We start from the raw sequence: 11,141 nt of genomic DNA, 5'->3' as shown, positions 1-11,141 counted from the left end.
ATGAAATCGAAATTCTATTTAGTCCGTCAGACAGATAATAAAAAAATGTTGGACACATATTTTTTAATTTTGTTCATAATCGAATAATTACAGTATTATATTGAGTTGAAATGTCGCGTGACGTCACTTTTGAGTAAAAATTTTACTAAAGCGTGCAAAAAGCATAACTAGCAGTTGCAGCTTCGTTGCAGTTGCATTTCACCGTCTGTTCTGGGCCTTACGCAAACACTACTAAACCGTTGATAAAACTCTGTATGGAAAACAACGATTGTCCTTATCCAATTTTCAATGAAGAAGTACTGGAGACTGGGTACGGTTGTAACAGGGTATGGTTGTAACAACTCGACAGTTGCTCGGCAGGTGAGGGGTACAAAGGGAAGGGTATTCGGACGACAAGACAAATAAGGTTGTATGGACTAGTCGCCCGTACGCCTTTCTCCTTGTAAGCCTCACCTATCAGAGCGTTGTTCGATAACATTCGAGTTGTTACAACCGTACTCAGTCTTCCCTACACGCGGGTGAAACCAAAAATTTACAAATTCCAGAATATCATGATATTTACTATAGACAACAAGCCTACAGGATTATAAGCTGGCTGTGAAGCTATCGTCACTAAGCCGGGGCTGCGACGGATCGTAGCAATGTCACAACGGATCCCGGATTATACTTGTCGCCTCCGCTTGCAAACACGCAATTAATCTATCTTGTCATTGTTTATCGACCACAGATTATGAGGGCATTTCTACGGGGACGACCGATCGACCTACTGGGGCGAAAAAAGTACCTTTAAAATTGAAGTACGGGCTTGAGAAAAATCACACGTATTTATAGGACTCTTGACTTGATGGAGAGCATATTTAGAAGACCGCCAGGTTTTACATCTCGCCTTGAAAAAATCCGAAAGTTCAAAAACGGGCGAAATGTGGCCTAAAATGGAGTGTCCGGTTTCCAGAATTAACTCGTTTTTGCTTTATAACTTTTGAAATAATAACTTCCCCATTATGAAACCCACATTCACAGAACAAGGGATAGTTAATAAAGCTATATAAATGAGTTTCTTTATTGCAAGTCCTTGGGTTTTAATACACCTAGATATTCTAGCTATGCATCATTCAAAAAAAGAATTCTCTAGCTTTTGGAAGCACACAAAAAAGCTCAATCCTAAACCTAGTGTTCCTATAAATGTTGAGGGATTAAATGAACCAAAGCAGATAGCAGAAATGTTTGTAGAACATTATAAGGTTCAACCATCTTTGAGGTCAGTCGCTAATAACCATTCTCATCAGTGCTATCTTGGTGACCTTACTTCACCACCAGTCCTGATAACAGCAGGAGAAATTAGGTCTTTACTTAGGAAAATTACAAGAGGCAAATCCCCTGGCCATGACCACCTAAGTATTGAACACTTGCTCTTTGCAGGCCCGCACCTGGCTCGCGTACTAGCTTTGTTTTATTCCCTTTGTTTGAGTCATGAATATTTGCCGGATAATTTGTTAAAGACTGTGGTCGTGCCTATTGTTAAGAATAAAACAGGAAACAGTAGTGAGAAGTCTAATTACAGACCTATATCATTGGCTACGATATTGGCCAAGGTGCTGGACAGACTGCTTGACCAGCAACTGCGCAAGCATATTAAGCTTCATGATGCACAGTTTGGCTTTAGACCAGGCCTTTCTACCGAAACTGCAATTCTATGCCTCAAGCAGACTGTCCAGTACTACACTTGCAGAAGTACACCTGTTTATGCTCTATTTCTAGATTTAAGTAAAGCCTTTGACTTGGTTCAGTACGATGTTCTTTGGGAGAAGCTTCTTGAAAAAACTAATATGCCCCATGATTACATATACATTTTAAAATACTGGTATATGAATCAGCGTAATTATGTAAAATGGGCAGGAGAGCACTCGGACATGTATGGATTGCAATGTGGAGTGAGGCAGGGCGGAGTGAGCTCAACGACCCTTTTCAATCTGTACATGGACGAGCTGATCGGTGAGCTCAGTAGCGCTGGAGTCGGCTGTTCTATTGATGGCACATTAATTAATAACAAAGCTACGCTGACGACATGGTGCTGCTGTGCCCATCGATCAGTGCTCTCAAGAAACTGATATCCATCTGTGAACGTTATGTGGAGGCACATGGGCTCAGGTACAATGTGGCTAAAAGTGAATTGCTGGTTTTTAGGGCTAAGAATAAGACGTATAACGTGCCGACGCTGAAACTTAATGGCACCCCGTTAAAACAAGTACAGAGCTTCAAGTACCTGGGACATTGGGTCACCGAGTCGCTTAAAGACGACCTTGATATAGAGAGGGAGCGTAGGGCGCTGTGCATTAGGGCTAATATGCTGTCCCGCAGGTTCGCACGTTGCACCAACAATGTTAAAATAACGCTATTTAAAGCTTATTGCCACTCACTTTACACTTGCAGCCTGTGGACGAATTATACCCAAAGAGCTTACGGTGTCCTGCGCACCCAATACAATAATGCATTCAGGGGGCTGAGGGGACTGCCAAGACACTGCAGCGCATCCGGGATGCTAGCCGCGGCGCAAGTAGATAGCCTCTCGGCCATCATTAGAAAGCGCATCGCGTCCCTACTGCAGCGAGTACGGGGCAGCGCCAGCAGCCTCCTGATGGCGGTCGCGGCGAGACTGGACGCAGACAGTGCTATTATGCAACACTGGACTCGCGTCCATCTCGTCAAAGACACTAAAATTAATTATAATAATTTTAATAATAATAATGTCTTTAATAATAATAATTAATAATAATTTCTATTATTTAATTAATTAATACTAACATAGTTTTAAGCTTACATTGTTACATTTGTTACTAACACTATATGGACCCTGGTTCGAAATAAACATATTTTATTTTATTTATTTTTATTTAATACAGTAACACATTTAAATTTTGTCCGACGTGTGTGCCTCAATTCCGTGATTTTTACTTTTGTCCTCCTATATCACTAACAACGCACAATACGAACACCCACGCCTGATTCCCATAAACTAGCAGTTGCACTCGAGTGGTCGAGCAGTATAAAAGAGGGATCAGTCGATTTGAGGAGCATTTTTCAGAGGTTTGAAATCACTCAGAATTTTTGGTCACTGGTCATTTCTCAAACCGGTGTGCGACATTAATAATGTTCATGCAGTATTTACTGAGATTACTGCTGAATTAATTAAGTATTTAACTGATATCTGCCATTACGTTTGGTAGAAATCGTTGTAATTTATAATATTTTCGAGTAATTTGATGAAATGTGATTTTTCCTCAATTCCATGGATCTCAATTCCGCGGAATATGGGGCATCGAATTGAGAAAACACGTACACCGAATTGATATTAAATGAAAATAGATACTTTTATTGTGCTATAAATTGTTTGTGTAACTTAAAATAACAATGAAATCAATAGAGCATAATAATAGGGTGAACTACCAATCATTGGACCGCACCAGTCATTGGACAGAAGACAATAAAACTAATTTTTTGAGGTTTCATTAAAAAAAATACACTGCTATTGCTATCTTATTAAAATAATTCTTCCAGGTTCTTCCCTCGACCTTCACCAGATCGTCGGTCTACCTAGTTGGGGCCTGCTCACTGGTCCGTGGTTTCCACTCGACAACTTTTCAGTCCCAACAGACATTATCTGTACGAGCTATGTGCCCCACCCACTGCTACTTGATTTATGCAATTTTAAGGGCTATGCCGGTCACTTTGGTTCTCTTGCCGATATTCACATTTCTGATTCTTATTAGGCTCATAGTAAGCGACCAAGTTTCACATCCATACACCATCACTGGCAACACACACTGGTAGAAGACTTTTGTCTTAAGACGGTGAGGTATTTCAGACGTAATAGCGAAGCTTCCCGATCGATGCTTAGCTGAGTTGAATTCAGCGATAGACCTCTTTCTCAAAGTTGGACCTAACTATCTGGACTCTTGTCCCAGGTATACACAATTGTCAATAACTTCGAGTGTAGTCTCCAACCTTCAGAGGACTGGGTGCAACACGGACATTTGACATGATTTTTGTCTTGTCCATGTTCATTTTGAGACCCACTTGTTGAAAGGCTCTACGGAGGCCATGACTCCGATATCATCCCCGATATCGCGACTCCTTGGTCTTCTGTATAATCTGCCGTAGCGTACCTGTGTGTGTACCATAATACTAAAGCCTTTTCGGAAACAAGCTTGTTCGGAAGACTGGAAGTCGTCGAGTCTGCGAGAGAGATGATTCGTAAGGACTCTCGAAAACAGCTTGTAAACACGCCTCATAAGTGAGATGACTATAATGCTATCACCACACTTCTGTGCCATGCCGGAGGCGATTTTTCTTCGAGAATGACGGAATTGAACTGCTTCTGTAGAGCCTTTAGTACCGGCGAAGCTCAGCTATAATGCCGTAACACCTGGTGCCTTGTTGTATTTCAGCTATTTGAGTGCCATTTTAATCGTGTACAAACTGACGTCCGATATAATATCTTCGGTATAGTGTCAGGTCAATCTAGCTCTTGGGTTTTGCAATATTTGTTTTATGTTTAAGGTTAAGAATAAATAAACAAAGAGACCCTGTGTTATGTATTTATTTGTTTTATTTACATAAAATTAAAATAATATATAAAAATTAAGAATTTATTGTAGTTCCTTATTAAAAAATTAAACATATTGATTAGGATTTTTGTTTTATTCCATTGGTATTTCAGACACATAAACCTAAAATGAACCATCTAACTAATAGACCAGCAATCAGATATCAAAACGTTTTAAGTATTTATTATATGAATTATTGAAATACATTAGGTATTTCTTCATAATGTGATCAATTCTAAGTTTGCGGAGCGATTTTTATATTTGGAGATTCATTTCTCAATTCCGTGATTCATTTTCTCAATTCGGTGCTCTCTCAATTCGATGCTTAACATTTCTCATAAACCACTTCACAATATTTAGTGACAATGCTATTTTTACATTCAGAATGGAGTAACATTTATTTTTTTGTATTGAAACTACTTAAAAAACTAAATATAAATTTTAGCACCGAATTGAGAAAAAATACACCGTACAGTAGAAATGCCCATGAGAATCAGCCAGCATATTGCTAACAAACAGGCTATGAATGAAGGCTGGATGCGTAGTGTGTAATGGCGGATGTGCACTATGCGTGAAATGGTGTGAACACCATCTCGGTTACTTTCTCCTCTCTTCTAGCGTGCGTCTTCGGTGTGCGGGCTAGCCCTTCGACTTGGACAATTTGCCGCATTGTGTACATCCGCAATAAAACTTCTTCTGCCTCGCCTTATCCCATTACGCGAAGTCGGCTTTACCAATCATGCGCCTCCATTTGAATAATCTTTGAACGTCTTTTCGTGTAGAGCATAGAACAGTAAACAATTTTATAATATAGGATCGAAAATTGCGATAATCTACAAGCATTTTCAGCGTATAACCATGGCGCAAGCGAAAAAGAAGTGTTTTATGAACACTAAAGCACTACCTTCCTACATATCTACCTACTACTGTTTTTACAATTAAATTTTACCTACATTATTCAATAAAACTTTTAACTTCGATGAAATTAAATCTGGCGAAAATTAACCATTAAAATACCGTTCAGATACGAACTACTTACATCAAATTAGAATAAGTAGGTTGTACTATTTTAGCTTTATGTCTTATCATTCATTGTACTTTAGAATTGGATATCATAATGATTGTCTTCTAAGAGTAGGCGCACACTGTTGATTTTTCGTCGGCCGACAGTTTAGTCGGGCAGTTGATCAGTATGGGCATGTTGTATGGGAGTGCGCACACTACGCCGATTCGATTTGGCCGATTCTTCATACAATTTAAATCGGGCACAACTATCCATACATGCCCAAGCCCATACTGATCAACTGCCCGACTAAACTATCGGCCGACGAAAAATCAACGGTGTGCGCCTACTCTAAAACAGAACCTTTTAAATTCCTTTTAAAGACGAAGAACTCGTTAATAACTTAAATATACAGCCATTATCTACTTCTAATTTGCTTTACAAAATTGCTTTAGGTATTTTAATTTCTATTCTTATTGAGTTGTTAGAATCTATCAGATTCAATTTCTTTTTATGGATTTTAACAATATCTGGCGATAAAAGAACGCTTACTTATTAAATTAAAAACTAAGATTTTGACTGCAAAGAAACTAGACACAATGGAAAATCTTGACTTCCTTAAGAAAATTGCATAATATTATCTATACTGGTACCTACACATGATTGCAATTTTATTTAAATTAACGCACTTAAGTAATTATTATGAAGAGTATTACTGAACCTGTGTCTCTACCACAGATATGGAGTCTCTACACTCTACAGTCTACATTAAAACAATAGGTATTTACATATGGGCCATTGGGCCGATTGAGCCATGTCGCCTATCCTATGGCGGTTCATTAAGGCTGAGTTGCACCACCTAACTTTGACCGTAACTATAACGATAACCGGTGCTTTTTTTATGGAGTTTGACAGATTTTTGACGTTTGTCAAAGTTAAAGTAAGATGGTGCAACCCAGCCTATGAGTGATAGATACTCGTAAACTGTAGGAAGAAAAGTAATTTATTTCAACAGCACACTATAAATATAATTTACAGTTTATAAAAATGTTACAGGCCACGGTGATTCGGCTACCATTTTGATAATTAAACTTTTTCTGAAAAACGAGATAGGTCTAAAGCTATTAATTTTTATGGCAGAGATTACCACAAACCCTGAGTGGCATTAAGAGCTAGTTCTTCATGAAAAAGGCATCATCAGAGCCAAACTTCTGGCAGTAATGTTATTACCCTCATTATTATGTAGCCAGCATCTGGAGGATTCCAATATTTATGAGGATCGAGATTCCGACCTTCAGTCGAGTTGTCGATAAATTAATGTTTCAGCAGCCATTACGAAAACTGATGCGCCTGAAAATTTGGAGTTGGGCAAATATGAAGTAGTTAGTACTAGTAATAAGTAGTTAGTTAGTACTAGTTTTTGCCCACGGCTTCACTCGCGTGAAATTTAGTTTGTCACAGATCGTCATAAATTATAGCCTATAATGTTAATCTGGGTTACAAACAATAATACTGTAAAGTTTCAACAAAATCCGTTCAGTAGTTTTTGCGTGAAAGAGTAACAAACATCCAGACATCCAAACTTTCGCATTTATAATATAATAGTAGTACAGTAGGATTTAGAAAATGAATTTGTTTTTTAAAGATTAAGTACTGAGTAGGTAATATTCCCGCTGAGTCCTTCAGGTAAGTGTAATACCTATGTATAAGCAGTATAGGTATGATTGTATTAGGAGTGGGTTCACCACAATTATTATTCCAGCGGACGACGGGATTCAAACTACCGGCCCTCGAACCGGCAGTCTGACACTGACAACATTAGGCTATAAATCGTCGCCTTTTATAGCTATAATTGTGTTATAGGAGTGGTTCAATATAATAGTCCAGCGATGGAGGGGGATCGAATTAGCGACTCCGAAATTGGAAGTTCGAATCGGTAGTTTTAGCAGCGCTGCAGCGCGACAAATGCGCGACAGACGCGCTGCAGATAATTTTATCATGTGCGTTCCCTTCGAGAGGCCACTGTGGAAAACGAAGGTTTCGTATACATAAAGATTTATCAGAACCTCTAAAACATTTGTAGCCAGAATGATAAAGTAGATGTTGTAAGTTGGACGCTACAACTCGCCGAATGTGGTCCCTCAGATGAACTGTGTCAAATCCCAAATAACTGAATCTGACCAAATAAGATGTTTTGAGAGTGGTAATATTTAGAAGGTACATTATAGACCCACATACGAAAATAAGAGCTCTGCATAGTTACTGCAAATAAATAAAATCCAATCAGATGATGGGCCCTCAGTTCTCAAGTGCTCAAAATTTACTTTAATGACAGCGGATGTCTGCCTTAACATTGAAAAAACACCACTGCCGCGCTAGTATAGATGAACTACACTGAACTGTCCCACCAAACTCATTGATAGGGAGGCGCCAATATCGTTCAATTATACATATAGTTTCCAACAATATAGCAAATGTCGCAACCTGCGATCCGGTATTGACCTGTCATTGTAGTTGGACAATATCGCGCTTCTGACGACCTAATGTGAAAGCGGTCTTAAATAGATATTAGCACGTCACTACTTTGTTTAATATACCACGCAATAAATTCAGTGAACTGCTCCTGAATCGAATGTACCTACCTACTATTACTATTTCTATTTATTATATTAACCGGCAGACAGTGTTTTGTTTTTTGCGGCGCTTCTTCTCAGCACTTGCCAAATGTTGGTCTCGAAGCGCTGGTAGGGTAAAAAGATTATGAGACATGACCTCTTCATGTCTCATTCTCCTTAAGAGCAAAATGAGGATTTGTAAGAACTATTTATTAGTCTAAACAAATAAAGAAATTTTTACTTTGACTTTGAACAGAAACTGTTTACCTATTGTCACCTTTTGTATTATTACAACCTTCGAGGCTCCGCGATTTTGAAGGTGTGAAATATCTTATTAAGGATCAGATTTTGCGAATTTCTTTCTCACAGAAGTTACAATGGTAAAGGCGTGTGTTTAACAGCCTTTGTAGCGACAACGTATAGTTAGTTCCCGTTCAACAATCAAAGACGAAGTTTGTAAAGTTCGAAGATTCTCGAGTCGGACAAGGTTAATGGAGATTGTGTTACCAGCTGCTGTGAAACGTTTTTTTCTTTAAAATATTAATCAAAAAATACGGTACGATGAGTCAAGGTTTTCATTCTCGACTGAACTTATTAATTTCTTCACTATTCTTCATTATGATATTGATGATCAATAAGTATTGCCGACAAAAGGGTTAAAAGATTTTCTGAATTCAGAATTAATATTAGTATTTTTGGGACGAAACGAAAATGTTCTTCTTTTTACTATTCTTACGCTATGTTAATTACTATTAATAATGTTGGGCATAAAGAAGTACGTACTATGCCTTAGTCTCTCTACTCGACCTGTGGTTGACTGGCAGATAATGCCACCTGGCATTAAGTCCGCCACTGTACAGTTGTATGTGCAAAAGTGTAAATAAATAAATAAATATAATATTTATTAAGTTTGTTCAACACAAACGGACGAACTTTTTCAAAACTTTAATTGTGCATATTTGTTTAGGAATGGGTGGGTGTACTGTACACGTATTTAGTAATTCATTTTACATTACATGAAAACCATGGGAATTTTAGGGTAAAAAATATTTCAGTTTTAGCGCCATCTCACGCAAATACATCGTACCATCAACTATCAACTTGTGACTAGAAGTCTTGGTTGTGATTTTCAGACAGCAACAAGACAATATTACGCGATGTGATAGTACTACCACAGATAATATAGTACTACAGAATAATAATAAGTACTACGAGTAATATAGTACTCTGTACTTACGATATTCGAGATCAACAATAATTAATTCTGAATTTTCTATTCCGTTCGATGGAAACTTCTCTTTCAGTGATTTGGAGTAAATTCAAACTTTCAAAGAATTATTTCCAAGGTCTTATGTAAACATTGAGAAATAAATTAGGTTACATTCCAGGCCTAAGTAATTTTTCCAGGCTAGGTTTAAATTGGGGCTGGAGGAGCGATTCATCTTCGTCAAGTGACTTTTGTATTACGTGCCTCGTATGCGCTGACGTCTCAGCTACCTCGTTGCCGCGTGGGTAAGGCCGCGGCTTTACATAGAGCGGTGAAGCTTAATTTCAATGGGAAACTAAACATAAAACCGTTGCATAAACTCATCTATATTTAGTTATGCGAACAAACCTGGAAATAGGACAACCAACTGTTTGACAGAATAACGTCTGATGGGTCAACATTAGGAAGTTTGGTAAAACATTTCAGATTTAATTGACTCAATACAATCAGAGTTATTGTTGAAAATGTAGCTTAGATAGGATGCCACGCTATGCAATGCCTTCGTACATGGGTGTATTTCTTTTTTTTATTAAAAAAATGAATATTAGTTCCATTCGCCTCTCGTACTAAGCTATAAATGATTGTGTTACGAGTGGGCTCACCACAATAGTCGAGCAGAGCCGCTGCGGCGGGGTTCGAACGCGCGTTCCTCGGATGTTGAGTCGGCCAGTCCGACCCCTTCACCGTTCGACTATTGTGGCTTCGAAACATCAAGCGTTACTAAAAGAATATTGCTCTACGCTCACTCCCAAACCGCATCTCCCCCTTTATTTTTCGAGGCGCGATGTCGTCGGGCAATTGTGTTTCAGATGAAACGGGCGCAATTGTTTAGGATTTTGAATGTATGCCCAAATTACGAGTGCTCGCATTGTTTCGAACAATGGCGGCTCAACTATTGCCCGGGAAATGAAGATATGTCAACAGATAGTAACAGAAGACAATCAGTTTATACTTCATTTTGCTTACGCACACAGGCGCGTGTTTCAGGCGGGTGGCTTTCGCGCTCGCACTGGTTTAGACTGGTTTGCGACACTCGTGTCCGTGAACAATGTCAATGTGTACGTTGCCCGAGCGCACTTTGTATGTAGATTGTCTTCTGCTCCTATAGGTGTAACAGGTTGAGTAGGTATTTTATATAAAATATAAGTAATAACCCCAAGTTTTTATTCAAATGATATACAGACAGATCATAACATTTTATTTTTGTCGCAAAAATTAGCCCCTATAAAGTAGAAGTAACATATTAAATACTTACATTTTATATTTTTTTATTATGTGAAAACATACAGAGAGCAGTTAAATTATACAGGGTGTTTGGTAAATGGGTATATGAGCCGACATAACCCATATTAACATGGGCATATAAATGGTTCATTTTAATTATCATACAAATCGGATTTTATAAAATTTATTTTGTATGAAAATTTAAAAAATAAAATGATGATATCACATTTCTGACTTCACCATACCATTTATATGCCCATGTTAACATGGGCTAGTGTCGGCTCATATACCCATTTACCTAACATCCTGTATACTCTCTATTCAACATTCATGCTTCATAAAATTAACTCTGAAATCAAAACATGGAAAAATATAAATACGAGTATAATGATTGTACAGAGATTCTTTACAAAATTGTTTTTATTTTT

The 11,141-nt window shown here is 38.1% G+C and overlaps 1 protein-coding gene across 1 annotated transcript; it reads left to right on the top strand.

Annotated features, from left to right (window-relative positions):
• The first annotated feature begins 2,065 nt into the window (after positions 1-2,065).
• Positions 2,066-2,767, top strand: LOC135072166 (uncharacterized). The gene has a single exon (XM_063966121.1). The coding sequence runs from the start codon at positions 2,066-2,068 to the stop codon at positions 2,765-2,767; it is 702 nt and encodes a 233-aa protein (XP_063822191.1).
• The last annotated feature ends 8,374 nt before the right edge of the window (positions 2,768-11,141 follow it).

The sequence above is a fragment of the Ostrinia nubilalis genome, chromosome 5 (genome assembly GCF_963855985.1).
Source record: "Ostrinia nubilalis chromosome 5, ilOstNubi1.1, whole genome shotgun sequence".
Lineage (NCBI taxonomy): Eukaryota > Metazoa > Arthropoda > Insecta > Lepidoptera > Crambidae > Ostrinia > Ostrinia nubilalis.
Note: the sequence above shows the minus strand (reverse complement) of the source record. Positions and strands in the feature narration are given on the sequence as shown.